Source organism: Mirounga angustirostris, unplaced genomic scaffold, assembly GCF_029215605.1.
Source record: "Mirounga angustirostris isolate CCGP_5_RB_7025 unplaced genomic scaffold, mMirAng1.0.hap1 SCAF_1, whole genome shotgun sequence".
Taxonomy (NCBI): domain Eukaryota; kingdom Metazoa; phylum Chordata; class Mammalia; order Carnivora; family Phocidae; genus Mirounga; species Mirounga angustirostris.
In genome coordinates, this window is record NW_026991709.1 from 213,502,798 (window position 1) to 213,518,935 (window position 16,138).

At 54.6% G+C, this 16,138-nt stretch overlaps 1 protein-coding gene across 15 annotated transcripts in view; it reads right to left on the reverse strand.

The window, feature by feature from the left end:
* Window positions 1–16,138, reverse strand: part of CELF5 (CUGBP Elav-like family member 5) — a 47,685-nt gene that overhangs the window by 14,194 nt on the left and 17,353 nt on the right. For 10 of the 15 annotated variants that reach the window (XM_045863364.2, XM_045863357.2, XM_045863362.2 and 7 more), the window contains exons 2-3: window positions 12,190–12,272; window positions 842–890 (exon numbers count right to left, since the gene is read on the reverse strand). In XM_045863364.2, coding sequence (XP_045719320.1) covers window positions 842–890; window positions 12,190–12,272 — 132 coding nt within the window. Of the gene's footprint in view, window positions 1–288; window positions 294–835; window positions 891–12,189; window positions 12,273–16,138 lie in introns of all 15 variants that reach the window. The other 5 variants (XM_045863359.2, XM_045863353.2, XM_045863358.2 and 2 more) reach the window with 2 other exon arrangements.

Genomic DNA, 16,138 nt, shown 5'->3' on the forward strand with positions numbered 1-16,138 from the left:
TGAAAACAGGTCCCAGCCCAGATGGGCTGTACCAGGCTCCTACATATACACAGATGTCCTAACAGCCCTGCCCCACACACCACCCCCAAGGCTGGCTGCTCCCCCTTAGCCCCCAGGCCACCTGAAATGGGGAGGGGGTAGGAAAATCTCCAAGAATGGCTAGCTTGGATGCCACTAGGGACAGCGGAGCATACCCCCATGGTCACATCCCCAACACGGTCCAGACCTATGCAGATGCCAGGCCTCCAGCCCGCATACCCACACCCCCAGCCTGGAACAGTCAAGCACACAGGCTCGCACACACACGCCCACACACAGGCCAGGCACGCAGACATGCACACAGGCCAGCAGGCAGCCCCACCGCATAAGCCACAGAAACACACATGCACGTGTGCACGTGCTTACACACATCTGTACACAGGTGTGCAAGGTATGCATGCTCACAAACATGCACGCGCGCGCGCACACACACACTGAAAGCAATCCCCCTGAGGGGTCCCTTCAGGGATCCCAGCCCCTCTGCATCAGAAGACCCCCAATATTGCACCCTACAGGGAGTGGGGCATTTTAAGCTCTAGGGGCAAGCAGCTGGACCTAGCCAAATCCCCCCCACAACTCCTCCACTCCTGGGCCTGTGGCACTGTGGTGTGGAAGAAGGGACACAGCCCCCCCCCCCCCGGCTCTCCTGCCCCTACCCTAGCCAGGGGACTCTGCCTCTCCCACCACCATGAGGTGTGTGAGCAGAGAGGTGACTGCTACAGCCTTCTGATCGGGGACTCCCTTCTGTCCCCCATTCTTCTGCCACCCCCCAGCCTGGTGGCCACGGAGAGATGACAACTACCTCCGCGGCTTTCGCTGTCCGCCGGCTTCACCTGGATTGGCCGCGCCATCTGTAGAGAGAGGGAGGGGAGGAGGAGGTCAAGGCTGACAGTGGGGGCATCGGGGGTGGGGGCTTTGCCTGAGCTCTGCCAGGCGCCCTGACCACCTCCCCAAGGCTCAGCATCCCACCAACTTCCAGCAGCAAATCAGTCAAACAAGTGACACATGGTTCCACTGATGGGGCTTCACTCATTGCAGTCTGGAAAACTCTTACTTTGCCTTCAAAACCCAGTCACAATATATCTTGCTGTAGGAAGCCTCCTTGCTTTCTCAAGTGTAGTAGGTTCTTTGCAAAGATGCCCAATCCCTCTAGTCCCTGTGTGTGATGTGACTTTGCAGTTTCTCTCATCAAAAACCGGACCCTATTAATACCCCACACTTCTGCATCTGGACTTGGCCTCCTGACTTGCTCTGACCAGTGGAATGTAGTGGAAGGGAACTGGTGGGAGTTCCAAGCTCTGGCCTCAAGAGACTTTGCAGCTTGCTCTTTTGGAACCCTGACATTGCCAGGTGACATGCCCAGGCAGGACAGGAGGACAGACCTCATGCCTTGAGAGGCTCCCCTGACAAACAGCATGTGGGAATGAGGTTGGCCTGTCCCAGCTCATCCCAGCAAGCCCTGCCTGCCACTGCATGAATGACCCCAGGAGAGACCAGCAGAAGAACCACCCAGCTGAGCCCAGTCTGAGCTTACTAACCCACAGAATCAACAAATAAAATGGTTGGGTTGGTTTGTTCCTTAGTAGTAGCTGACTAATACCAAGGCAGCTACTTTTAGTCAGCTCTCTGAGCCTTGGGTGGGAGGACTGTCATACCTGCATGGACCAGCTTTCAAACTGGGCTCCTTGCTCTAGACACTTCTGTCCTCCACATCCAGCACTGAAAATGATGTTTAATGGAAGAAATCCTCCTCTAATCCCCACCCCCAAACTGACCCAGCCATGGATGTGAGCTAATGTGGATATTTGAGAATAAACTCAAGGGATGTGGGAAGGGGGTGGCATTTGCTTCTCCACTGGTCTGAGAATAGAATCCTCCTCCAAGCCTTGTGTCTCCTGGTGAACTATTCATCCTTCAAAACCCAGCTCAAAAGCCCCCATGCGGGCAATCCTTCCACCCCTCTGGGTTCCTTTCTTCCTCTGCCTCAGGGCAGGAAGTGTCTATGTCTTGCTTTCTCAGAGCAGACATCTCTCCCCACACCAGACAAGGAGAATCCGAGAAGCTTGCCGAACTGAATTGACCAGAAAGAAGTGGCTGACGCATACCAGCATGGAAGGTACCTGGTGACTCTGCGCCTGGCCTGGGGTTGGAACGAGTGCCAGTCCTAGACCCCCTCCCAGGTCAGACCATCCCCATGGCCATTCAGAGAAGGTGCTTGATGGATGTCAGCTTTCTACTCTCTGTGCAGGTGCCCAGCAAGCTCCAGAGGTAGGCACAATTTTCACCGGGCCTTACAGATGTCAACATCAAGGCCCAGACTATTCGTCCAAGGTCATGGTGGGCCAGTTGAGGCACTAAGCAGCCTTCCTAGACGTCAAATTTAAGGATCTTTCTACCCACTCCTATGAATAGAGACCCCTCTCCAACTATGAACCCCCAAATCTCCTTCCCCTTGTCTTGGATCCTATCTCAGCTCTGAGCCTCCCCACCCCATCAGAGGCCCCTCCCTCACACTGCACCCTCTTTCCCTGAGCTCCCTCCCCCTCTCCAGCTTCCCTACTCTCTCTGAACCCCTCCCATTCTGAGTGTTTGTTCCCTGGCTCATATGGGCTGTCTCAATTTGAACTCAGCCTTGGGAGCCCCAGAAGCAGAGAGGCCTCTCAGTGTCCCCAATACCTGCCACCCAGCCACATCTTCAGAGGGACCCTGACCACCTGGGAAAGGCCAAACCATGTCTCCCTTCCCCCACCACGTACACACACACACACACACACACACACACACACACACACACGAGCCCTCTCCACCTGGGTACCACACCCAGCTAGCTGGAGGCAGGAGGGGAGATTATTTCAACCAGATGGGACCAGTTTCTGGGCTGGGGACAGACAGGTTGTGAAGGGAGGTGGGGGGAGTAGGGGCACCTGAGCTCCAGCCTCCTGTTCGCCCCCACCCCTCCCACCCCGCCTCCGCTGGCCCTCACCTCCTCCCTCCTCCCAGCACCTTGGGCAGATGAGGATGGGGTTGCCATGGCAACGCTGATTCACCACACGGAAGCTGGCAATTGTTGTTGCCATGGAAACCGCCTCTTAGGGGCGAGCCCAGCTCCTGCCTTGCACAAAAGAGATATTTAAATATAATCTTCTGGAGATGGATGAGCTGAGGGAGGGAGCAAGGGAGGGGGGCCACGGGGAGGGAACCTGTCCCCATCACCGCACCCTCCACCCCCGCCCCATTCTCGCGGCCTGGGTACCTGTGCCCCATCTCCCCCGCCCGCTGCGGAGCCTGGGACCTTTCCGCCTCCTCCTGGGAGGCCCCTTCCCCCTCCTGGGTCATCTCGGGCTCGGGGCAAGGGTCCCGGTGTGGTCCCGAGAAGCCAGGCGGGCAGTCCCCTCCTCCTCAGCCCCCCCCGCCCCCCCGCCCCCGCTCAAAAGCCGAGGCTCCGAGGCCTGGCCATCCGCACCCCGCGGCCCACCTTACCCACCGGCCTGGAGACGCGCGCCAGGCTGGCCTCCACGTGCCGCCGCCTGCCCGGCCGGCCCTGGGCGCACAGGCGCGCACACGCCGCACGCACGCACCAGCCCCGCGCCTCGCTCCCCGCGCCCGACGCCCAGGCGGGCGCTGACGATCCGCCCGCCAGAGGCCGGGCCCTGCAGGCGTTGCCCGCCCGAGCCGGGAGGAGGCGTGCGGCGCGGGGGGGGGGGGGGGGGGGGGGCTGGGTCTCCCCACACCCACCCCTCCTGTCGCCCCTGCCCGCCCATCTGGCTCGGCCCACCTCCTTCCGGCTCCCTCTCTCCATCTGTCCCACCAAGGTCTCTGCCTAGTGCCCTCCCTCCCTCCTCCACCTTCTCTGGCTCCCCATGGCTGCATCCCTTCCCTGCTCCCTCCCTTCCTCCTTTCATTTATTCAATAACATTCCCGGTGTGCCCCATGCTGGGTAATTTTGCAACACCAGGGAGGACCCACTGATCTGGCATGAGGGGAGACAGAGGTAGATACAGACACTCCCAGACCTATGCAGTCAGGATTGAGGCAGAGGTAGGGACCACCCCCTGGGAGACCCTAGAGCATAGAGGAGTGAGGAGCCAGAGGTTATCCTGGGGCTTCACTGAAGATGGAAAATCTGCGGTGGGTTTTGAAGTATGAGTAAGAGTTTGGGGTGGGGAGACAGTTTCTCATGTTGGAGGAATACCTACATCCATTGACTCATTTAATCTCTAAACAAGTTTATGAGATGAAAACATTCTCATTCTACAGATGGGCAAATCAGAAAGGGAGAGGGGAAAGTCAGAAGCAGAGGCCCAATCTCCTGCGGAGCGGGCAGGTTTCCTCAGGGTCTTCTTGGGATCCAGCCAACCCTCTAGCCAAGGGGCCGGGGCTCTGGGGAGTGTCTGTGTCTTTGGAGCGGGCACACATTAGATAGCTGAGACCCAGTCCTTGCTCTGCCCCCCAGCTTTTGCTGGGTGACGTCAACTAAGCCACACATCATTGAGAACCAGGGTCCCTCATGTCTGACCTGTGTATATTACAGACGGGGAAACCGAGGCCGCTGGGGGAGGGACTGCAGGAGGTGTCTCCAGCGGTCAGGCTGGGGCCCCAAAGATGGTCCTTTACAAGATGCATAGTTGTGGCTTTAGAAGATGTGGGGGCCCAGGAGAGGCCCCCACTAGGTCGTGTCCGGGTGGTATGGAGGAGAAGACAGCAAGGTGGTCCCCAGGTCACTATTCCAGCCTCCCCTTCTGCCGCTGGAGCCCCAGCAAAGCCTCTGCCAAACACCCAGGCCCCACCGCTCTCCTACTCTAGGTGCTGCCTTGGCTCCTTCTGCCCAGGGGGTGGCATCCTGGCCTTCCTCCCCACTCCTCCTCCCAGGCCCCCAGGACACCACTGTTGAACTCACTGGCTGGCACTCACCCCTCCACACCCCATCCTCACTGTGAAGAGACCCCTCACATGCCACCTCCCCCTGAAGACTTCCCCGGCAAGTCCATCTGCTTCAGGCGCTACGTCCCCCACCAGACACACCGTCCCTCTTGGGTGGGCTGCCGGGGGCAGGGGGCCGAGGGGCCCTGGGCACCCCTCCCCACCTGAGGCCCAGCACAGGGTCCACAAATGACAACTGAAATGAGACAAGAGCTATGGTTTCCAGACCCCACAGAAAGGGAACCCCAGTCCCCGTCCCCGTGGGCAAAGAGCAAAGTGCTGGGAAATAACTCAAGAGCATGAGTCCAGCTGTGTCTACACCTTCCCCACTTCATGGAGGAGAAACCAGGCTTGGACAGACGACACGACTGGCCCAGAGTCCTGCAGGCTCGACTTGTCTGGGACAGTTCATTCATTCATTCATTCATTCGTTCGTTCATTCATTCATTCATTCGTTCGTTCATTCTTTCGTTTGTTCATTCAGCATGGATTTACCAAGCTCCCGTTGTGAACTCAGCAATGGGCCTGTGTCACCCACAGGATCCTCAAAGCCCTTCTGCAATCCCATTCCACAAATGAAGAAACTGAGGCCCAGGAGGGTCACACCACTGGACATTTGGCACCTGGGGTCCCTCGCTCAGTCTCAGGTTGGGCTTGGCTCTGAGCCAGGTCATGGGATGTGGGAGGGGGTCTTGCAAGGGGGCCCCTTCAGAAACCCCTGTGTGCATAGAAAGGGTTTTCAGGGGGCTCTGTGAGGGGACCCCCAGCCAGCCAGACAAACCTATCCCTTTCTGGTGTGCAGGGCAGACGTCAGATCTGGGATGTCCTTCGCCCCTCAAGACCTTCACGAAAAAAGGGACAATACCACCTCAAATGGCACAGCCTCTCAGAGACAGGCGCGGGAACTGCCGCCCCCTGCCCCCCGCTGTCCCCACGGGTCTGTTCCATCTCCAGGAACCTCATCCTGGGGTTTGACAGCCCCACAAAAAGCTTCCCCTGCAATCTGAGGCTTCTGCCCAGCGTGGATTCCAGGGTCCTGCGGTCCATTCTGGGTTCTATTCTGGGATTCTGTTATTCAATTTAGGATCCTATTCCAGAATGCTGAGATTTGATTAAACCACATCCCCCACGGACGCCGCTGTCACACTCGAGATGGGGGCTGGAACTCGCTTCAGAAGGAGTATTTGTGAAGGGGGGGGCCTGCCTGTTCCCTGGAGTGGGGGGAGAAGCATGGAGCCAGCAAATGACCCAGCTCACTCTCCCCTCCCGGTTTAGGAAGAGATAAAAAGACAGAAGGGTCCACTCCACACTGTCTCCCCCAACCCACACACACACGCACGCATGCATGCACGCACGTGGGTTTTTGAGGGGAGGCAGGGGACAGGAGAGACGGTGGCTGTCTTGGTCTCTGGCGTGACCCAGCTGCGGCCCCCTAAGTCCCGGGCCGCGGGTGCGGGCGTGTGCGGGCACGTGAGCCGGCCGGGTGGGCTCTTCCAGCACGGGGAGCACCTCGTGCAGCAGCAGCTCCATCTTCTGGCGGAGACCGAGGGGGGGCTCAGACTTCCGTGCTCAGATGCGGCTGGCAGGCAAGGGGCGCCTTCCCCCCAGCAGCCCCCGTCACTCTTCCTGCAAGCTGCGAACGAGGCTCCGGCTCTGGTGCTGAGTGTGCTGATACCGTTTCTGTGGGTGCCCTGGGGTGGGGGGAGGAGGCTCACCCGCAAGTCAGGCCCCTTCGCTAGGCAGGGGGGTGTCAGCTACAGAAGCTGGAGGCACACACACTCGGGGGTCGGGACTCCTGAGAACGCGCCCGGAGGAGACGCGGCACGTGCCCCTCAGAGACAAGGGTCTCTGTCGGTCACGACAAAAGCCGGAAACAACCCAGATGTCCACCACCAGGAGGATGGGAAAATCAACTGTGTATTCGCGCTGTGGAATACGACCCGGCAATGAAAAAGCACCAATCACCGATGTGTGTGGCACGACAGGTGATACCCAATCTCTTCAGCATCGTACTAAGTGGAGAAAAAAATGCAGACGGTAAAGACCACATGTACTATGGTTCTGTTCATATTAGGTAAAAAGCGAGACGGGGAAAAGCGACCCAATGTTTTAGAGATCTACTCATAAGCGCTAAGAACACGAAGAAAGGGGTTGGTTACCATAAAAGTCAGGACAGTGACAGCACAGGCTTGGGGACATGATAGGGATGGTTTCTGGGTATTGCTGGAGACTCCTCCTCCTTCCCCTCCAGCCATGAGCTGGTATCAAACCGAGACCCACAATCTAGACATATGATGACACTGCATCCTGTTCCTGAGTCTAGAACATTCTAGGTCTGCGCTAACATGGTAGCTGATCCTTGGTCTAGGACATTCTACATCTGTGCTATCCAAAACCGTGGCTGACTCCTAGTCCAGAACATTCTAGGTCTGAACTCGCCAATACAGTAGGTGACTCCCAGTCTAGAACATTCTAGATTTGAGGTGTCCAATGTGGTAGCCAATAGCCACATGTGGCGGTTTAAGTTTAAATTTAAATGTATTAAAATCAAATAACATTAGATATTGTTCCTGAGGGGCGCCTGGGTGGCTCAGTCGATTTAGTGTCTGCCCTCAGCTCAGGTCATGATCCTGGGGTCTTGGGATCGAGCTCCATGTCTGGCTCCCTGCTTAGCAGGGAGTCTGCTTTTCCCTCTGCCCCTCCCCACCCCCCGCTCATGCTCTCTCTCTCTCTCTCAAATAAATAAATAAAATCTTTTTTTTTTAAAAGAAATTGTTCCCAAGTCACACTTGCCACATTTCAAAGACAACAGCCACACAAAGCCAGTGGCCACCAAATTGGATAGGAGAGACAGACCATTTCCATCACGGTGGAAAATTCTATCGGACAGCAATGGTCTAGAATTGGGATCTGCCAGCTCCTTTCTGGGCCTCTGTCTGTTTTTGTAAAGTTTTATTGACACACAGCCACACCCATCCATTTATGTATTGTCTGTGGTTTCTTTTATGTGATGTGACAGAGGCCCTATGGCCCATGAGGCCAAAAATATTTACTCTCTGATCCTTTACAGAAGAAGTTTGCTGAATCTTGACCTAGAACATTTTCGAAGGCTACTGTCCAATGTGGTACACAAACATGGCTTGTGTGACCAAGGAACAGAATTTTTAATTTTGTTTAATTATAATGAATGTAAATATAAACTTAAATCTAAAAACTGATTCCTGATTCCATTCTTGGAAAATCTTTTAAGTATGTTTAGAGCAGGCGGGGTATGTGAACCTTCTTTTCTATAAAACTGTCAGTTTTACAGAATGCAAATAGCAAAAGCAGATCGAGCATTTCTGATAACAACTGATTGTCCAACTTCAGACGGACCGAGAGGCAGGACACACACGGGGTGTTGGATGCCTACGAGGGAAAAAGGAACGTGAGCTCTTATTAACTATGCTGACTGCCTGCTCAAATGATAATATTTTGGAGAGGTATTGGGTTAAAATGAAATCTAGTATGAAAATTAATTTCACCTGTTTCTTTTTTTTTTTTTAAGATTTTATTTATTTATTTGAGAGAGAGAGAGCATGAGAGGGGGGAGGGTCAGAGGGAGAAGCAGACTCCCCGCTGAGCAGGGAGCCCGATGCAGGACTCGATCCCGGGACTCCAGGATCATGACCTGAGCCGAAGGCAGTCGCTTTAACCAACTGAGCCACCCAGGCGCCCCTCACCTGTTTCTTTTTAATTTTTAAAAGTTGCTCCTAGAAAAATGTGAATGCAATTTGTGGACTGCATTATATTTCTATTAGCACTGTCCTAGAACATTCACCAGCTCCTTATTCTCCTCATCACTGGATGACAGTTGTCTTTCCCAGTCATGACAATCACAAATGTCCCCAGACATCGCCCAGGGACCCGTGGGGGCAGAATCGCCCCCGGGGTTGAGACCCCCTTCTGACCTGATGTAACTCCTCCATGAGACAGTGGAGGCTCTCGTGTGTTCCCACACTCAAAAATGCGCCTGGCACGTTCCTGCCTCCCAGTCTCGGCACACTCGGTCCCCACGCCACCCCCACCTCCATCTGCCACAGTCTCCCCTATCTCTCAAGACGCAGTTCAAACGCTCCCTCCTCCAAGAAGGCACCTTGTTTGCCTGCCACCAAGTCATCAGTGGTGGGGCAGGCCCCCTGCTTCCCCTCTGACCCCCCACCCCTGGGATGCCGCCCCCGGCTGCCTTATATCCGCTGTTCATTTAGTGCTCGCCCCATTACAGTGGGTTGAATAGGGACTCCCCTAAAACACAAAGTCCTAAGCCGGCAAAACCTGTGAATGGGACCTTATTTGCAACAGGTGTCCTTCCAGATGTCAGTAAGTCATGGATCTCAAGATGGGGTCATCCTGGATTTCGGGTGAGCCCTAAGCCCAATGACAGGTGTTCTTATAGGAGAAAGGCAGAGGGAGAGGGGAGACGTGTAGACATGGAGGATGGCCATGTGGTGACAGAGGCAGGGATCCAGCTGATGCGTCAATGAGCCAGAGAACATCAAGGATTATGGGCGTCACCTGAAGCTGGAGAGACATGGAGCAGGTTCCCCCCAGAACCTCTGGAGGGAGCGCAGCCCTGCTGACGCCTTGATTTCAGACTTTGGCCCCCAGAACTGAGAGAGGGCAGGTCTCTGTCGCTTTAAGCCCCCTAGTGTGCGGTGCTTGGTGTCAGTGACCCCAGATCACTCACTGGCCCCCCCATTCACTCCTGCCCGGAATGCCTTGCTCCTAAAGCATCTCAAACCCCTGACTTCTACCCCTGCCATCCCTGCCCGAGTCGCTTCCTGACCAACTACAGCTCCCTGCTGCCCCTCTGGCCCCCTCCCTGCTCAGAGAGGCATCCCCGAGCACCCTGTCTGAACAGAACCTGCATCCGGAGTCTGAAAATCACTCTGAAAGACCCCCCCGCTTCTCAGCTCCATGTTGTGCTCACCACCAGAAGCCCTCCCATTGGGTCCTGCTCGGGTCACAGATCAGGTGCTCAGTATGCATCTGCTGAATGAACCAATGTGTGCTGAGCACGCAGCCCAGGGTCTGCCCTAGAGGGGCCCCTAATCCCAGCTGCTGATGGAGCCCAGAGCCCAGCTTTGGCCCCCAACACAGAGGGAGCTGGGCCTCAGGTTGGGGAAAGGGAGGCTGGCTTTGACTCCATCAGGAAAATGGGAGCAGAAGAAAGCTAAGAAGAACTTAGCTGGGGGCACCAGCTAAGAAATGTTAGCAGATCTCCAAGAGGGTACGGATTTCTCTGGACAGAAGGGTCAGAGCTTCCAGCCCGAATCTGATCTCATACACACACACACACACACACACGTCCACTGGACATGGAGGGACTGGGTGCCCGCAAAGTGTCTGCGGTCAAATCCCCGTTCTGCTGTTTGCTGGCCGCCCGACCTTGGACACATCCACTAGAACACTGCTTTGTTCCTCTCGGTGCCCAATGCCCCCAGGCTCCTGGCGCCCGGAGCCGGGCAGACAGCGTGTCGCTCTGAGACCCAGGGGCACTGAGCTTCTTCCTTGCATCCTGGGGGGAGCCGGCCACCGTGCCGCGAGGCTGCTCAAGATGTCCCCCTGGGGACGCCTGGGTGGCTCAGTCGGTTAAGCGTCTGCCTTCGGCTCAGGTCATGATCCCGGGGTCCTGGGATCGAGTCCCGCGTCGGGCTCCCTTTTCCGCAGGGAGCCTGCTTCTCCCTCTGCCTCTGTCTCTCTCTCTGTCTCTCATGAATAAATAAATAAAATCTTTAAAAAAAAAAAAGATGTCCCCCCTGGAGAGGAAGTGAGACCTCCCGTCCGTGGCCGCTCCAGGGGCCAGCACGGTGGCCAGTCCCACAGCCACACTCAAATGCCAGCTGACCACTCAACTGCGACGTCAGGGCTCCTCTGAGCCAGGACCATGCGGCAAACTCATTCCTTAATTCCTGACCCGGGGCCCCTGAGATAACTCATGCTGGTGGCTTGAAGAGACCAGGTTGTGGTATAATTGTTGATAACTAATATGGTCCACAGCACCCCACTGTTCCCCCCGCCCCCCGGGTGCTAACCTGTACGGATGGACCTGCCCTCCAGGTCCGGCTCAGTTTGGGGAGGTGCTGGCAGAACATCCGAGGGAGGGAGAACTGTGAATTCTCTTCTCAGATGTCACTTCCTCAGTGAAGCCTTCCATGACCACCTTCTCTATGGTTTCCTCCCCTCACTCCCCCCTGTTATACTCTTCCGGTGCTGAAGATCAGAGAGGTTAAGTCACTGGCTCACAGACACAGCAAGGACTGCTTGGAACTAAGCAAGGAGCGCCGCCACAGCACTCTACCACTCTTGTCTCCACTTCACCCCCCCCAAGAGGGACACCTTATTCTTCACTATAAGGTTGAGGCCAACCCCAGGACCATTTTTGGTGCTGTTCAGAGTCAAGTCAACCCCTGCCATGATCTCATGTTCCCAGCAGGTGCACCCCGATTATCCAGCCAGCCCTGCTGCACCCATATTCTCAGCATTTATGGCCACAGATGCCACCCAAGTCGCCCCTAAATGCCTTTGAGGCTGAAGAGTCTCTGAGAAATGTAGAGGGAAGCGTGGACACCCCCAGAGGTCATGGGGTGCCATGGATCTCACTGTGGTTCCTTCAATTTCCACCCAGAGGCACTGCCCGGGGACCACCTTCCCTTCACCGGGGACAGGGACCTCCTGCCCACCCCAAGAAGGCAGGGCTGACAAGGGAGAGCCAGCAGGGACAGAGCCTGGGCCGGCCCTGTATGACTTGCCCGGTCCCCTCCCTGCCCTCCCCTCCTCCCTCTCTCCCTCTTACTCACTCTGTTCCAGCCACACAAGCCTCCTTGCTGTTCCTCCAACACACTAGGCACAGTCCTGCCCCAGGATCTTTGCACGGGCTATTCCATTTGCCTGCTAATGCTTCCTCATCCTTCAGGTCTCAGCACAACGACACTAACATGCTGGGCCAGGTGCCCTTGTGCAGTATGCGACCTACACAACCACACAGAACCACTCAGGTGGGAAGTATGGAGCATGACATGTGGTAGGCACTCAATAAATGCTCTCTTTGGTGATCATTTCTGTCTGTCGGCACCTTATACCTCTTTCTGAGTCCAGAGGCATGTGGGCTTCACAGCTGATCCTTGGAAGGGCCTTAGGCTTCCCCAGGCTGAGAGCAGCCCCCCTCCCCAGACAGCACCTCGGACTCACCCCGGGCAAGGTCTTCTGTTCGTGCAGGGCAGTCTGAGCTTTGATGGCGGAGTCCCTGGCACAATAGGTGAGAAAGGCACAGCCTGGAAAGGAAAGAATTGGGGGTGTTAAGAGAAAGGAATGCGGAGACCCGTGTTCACGGTCACATTGATCCCAACAGCCAGAAGGTGGAAGCAACCCAAATGTCCATCAGTGGATGAAGGATAAACACAACTTGTCCTTCCATCCACACACTGGAATATGATCTAGCCTTAGAAAGGAAGGGACCCTGACACCGGCCACAACGTGGAGGGACCCTGAGGACACTGGGCTCAGTGAGAGGAGCCAGACCCCGAAGGACACATCCCGCAGGACCCCACTCCCAGGAGGTCCCCAGAGGAGTCCCGTCCACAGAGACAGAGAGGAGAGGGTGGGAGCCAGGGCTGGGGCAGGGGGTGGGGAGTCCGTGCTTCGTGGGGAGATGGAACGTTCTGGAGACGGCAGGGGCAGGGGTTGGTGATTGCATGACAGTGTGAGTGTGTTTCCTGCTGCTGAGCTGCGGGGCGCCTGGGTGGCTCAGTCAGTTAAGCGTCTTCCTTCGGCTCAGGTCATGATCTCAGGGTCCTGGGATCAAGCCCCACCGCATCAGACTCCCTGCTCAGTGGGGAGTCTGCTTCTCCCTCTCCCTCTGCCTCTCCACCCCCGCCCCCACTCGTGCTCTCTCTTTCTCTCTCAAATAAATAAATAAAATCTTTTTTAAAAAATGCTTTGAGCTGTGCACTTAGAGATGGTTTAGACGGTAAATTTAATGTTATGTGTATTTTACCACAATAAAAAAATGGAAAAGGAGGAAAAATTGTTTAAGATGGTAGATTTTATCTTCTTTTTTACTACAAGTTAAAGATAAACAGAGGAGCCAACTTTTTTGGGGGGCGGGGGCCAACAGCAGTGGTTCAGCTGCCCCCCACCCCAAACGGTGAGCTAGGGAAGGGGAGAGAGGAGACCCCGCTGTTAAATCCGTGGCTGACGCTAGATAAAGAGATACTGAGAAGGCTGGGTGAGGTGCGGTGGGGGCAGTGGGACAGCGGCTGCCTCGGAGAGGGGGTGCACCAGCAACCCCAAAGAGGCAGAAGGCGCCCCGGGACTGGGACGAGGAGCACCGTGGCTCTGCATGGACCTGCTTCGTGGCCTTGGATGGGGCGCCTCTGCCTCCGTGGACGGGGCGCCACCTCTGTCTAGGTCTCAGTTGTCCCCATCAGAGAAGACGGTCCCAGTGTAGGAGGGGGGAAGGGTCAAGGGGCGGGGAGGAGCTAGAGGGGGCGTGGCGCAGTGGCCAAGGGCAGAGCCAATCAGGAGAGGAAGGGGCGGGCCAGCCCTGAAGTGGTCCAGAGCCAGGGTGTGATTGACTGGACGTCGTCTTGGGGTGGGGGTGGCGGTGGGGCTGGGGCGGGGTGCAAAGCGTGAGAACTTCAGAGACAGAGACATTGAGAGAGACAGAAGCAAGGAGAGAGAAGCCCCCAGAGAAAGCCTGATGAGATCAAAGGTATTTGAAAGATGTTTGCCTGAGGCCGGGTGTGGGAGGCAGGCAGGTGTCAGGTCCCCTCGACGGACCCAGGGGACCGGGCCTCAGCCCTGGGCTTTGCCTCTAATCTCTGTGTACCTCATTTTCACTGCGTGTGAAATGAGACCATCGTTGGCCGCTCTGATGCTGTTGGACCCCGTGTCCACCACCCCCATCTCCCTCCCTCTGCCTCCCCCTCCCCCGCAGGATCCCCTGCGCAGAAGCCCTGGTGCCCATTTTTGCTCCAGGCAGGAGCTAATTAAAGCCGTATCCTTCCTTCTGGGATGAGCTCACCAAGCCCCCACTCCCACAGGCGGGGCCGGTTGATGGGGAGGGGTCTGCCTCAGGCCTGACAGGCTCCCTTGGAACCCTGGGGAGAAAGGCACCAGGCAGAGCTGAGGATGGTTTCTAGCATTTAAAAAACATTTGTTGTGAGAATGTAAAATGGTGCAGCCCCTGTGGGAAACAGTTTGGCGGCTCCTCAAAAAAGTTAAACATAGAATTACCATATGATCCAGCAATTCCACTTCTGGGTCTATACCCAAAAGAATTGAAAACAGGGAGTCGAACAGATATTTCAAACAGATATTACACATATTCACAGCGGCATTATTCAGAACGGCCAAAAGGTAGAACAACCCAAGTGTCCACCAACAGATGCATGGATAAACAAAATGTGGTCCATTCATACACTGGAATATTATTCTGCCTTAAAAAGTGGGGAATTCTGACCCATGTTACAACGTGGATGAACCTTGAGGATGTTATGCTCAGTGTCATAAACCAGACATAAGGGGGGTGGGAGGATGGGTTAGCCTGGTGATGGGTATTAAAGAGGGCACGTTCTGCATGGGGCACTCGGTGTTATGCACAAACAATGAATCATGGAACACTACATCTAAAACTAATGATGTAATGTATGGCAATTAACATAACAATAAAAAATTTAAAAAAATAAGCCAGACATAAAAGGACACATCCCTCAGGACCCCACTCCCAGGAGGTCCCCAGAGGAGTCCCGTCCACACAGACAGAGAGGAGAGGGTGGGAACCAGGACTGGGGAGGGGGTGGGGGAGTCCATGCTTCATGGGGACAGATCCGTATGGGGAGATGGAAAGTTCTGGAGATGGAGGGTGGGGGTGGTTGTACAACAGTGTGATTGTGCTTAACGCCATTGAGGTGTGCGCTTAAAAACAGTTAAGATGGGGGGGCGCCTGGGTGGCTCAGTCAGTTAAACATCCAACTTGTCTTGGCTCTGATCATGATCTCAGGGTAGTGAGATGGAGTCCCGGATAGGGCTCGGCGCTCAGCTGGGGGGTCAGTTTGAGATTCTCCCTCTTCCTCTGCCCCTCCCCCCCACCGTGCTCTCTCGCTCTAAAAATAAACAAATCTTTAAAAAATGGTTAAGATGGTGAATTTAATGTTATGTGTATTTTACCAAAATAAAAAATTGTCATTGGGATATATTAAAAACATACCCCCCTAAGAAAGGTGCAGAACATGAAAGTATATAATGTAGCAAATAATCATAAAATCATGTAACCATTTCCCGGGTCAAGGAATAGAACATGGCAGTCACCGGAAATCCCAGTGCTTCCCATCCCATGGCAAGCCCCTCCATCCCCCGGAGGTGACTGCTATCCTGGCTTTTGTGATAACCACGTCATTGCTTTTCATTATGGCTTCCCGCCCCGTGTGTGTCACTAATCAATGTAGCTGAGTACTTCCTGCTTTTGAACTTATATAAGCGGAATCATATAGCATATGTATACTTTGTGTCTAGATTCTGTTACTCAACAACAGATGGCTGTGAGTATCAGGAATTAATTCCTTTTCATAGCTGTGTAATATTTTCTCCTGTGAATATACTGCAAGTTGGCTATCCATTCTCTTGTGAGTGGGCATCTGGGTTGTCCACTCTTAGAGACTATCATGAAAAACGCTGCCATGGAACATTCTTATATAGGTGCTTTGATGCACAAAGGCATATCCAGGAATGGGATTGCAGGTTATAAGGTAGGTTTATGTTTAGCTTAAACAGATTCCTTCAAACAGTTTTCCAAAATGGGTTGTACCAAAGAATTCTCCAACCAACGGTTCTGACAATATTAATGCTTCATTTTCACCAACCCTTGGTTTTGCCAGCCTTTTAAATGTTAGTCATTGTGGTAGGCGTATCACTGCATTTCATTGAGATTGTAACATACATTGCTATAGTTATTAATAAAGCCGGGTACCTTGTTGCTTTGTAGGAGTTCTTTATGTGCTGTGTAAATAAAGAATACTTTGTATTCTTTTATGGTTATATCTGATGCACACATCTTCCCCCAATCCACGGCTGGTCTTTCTACTCTTTTTTTGGTGTTTCTATTTTCTGAATTTAATCCCCCAAGGCCTTCAGGGAAAGG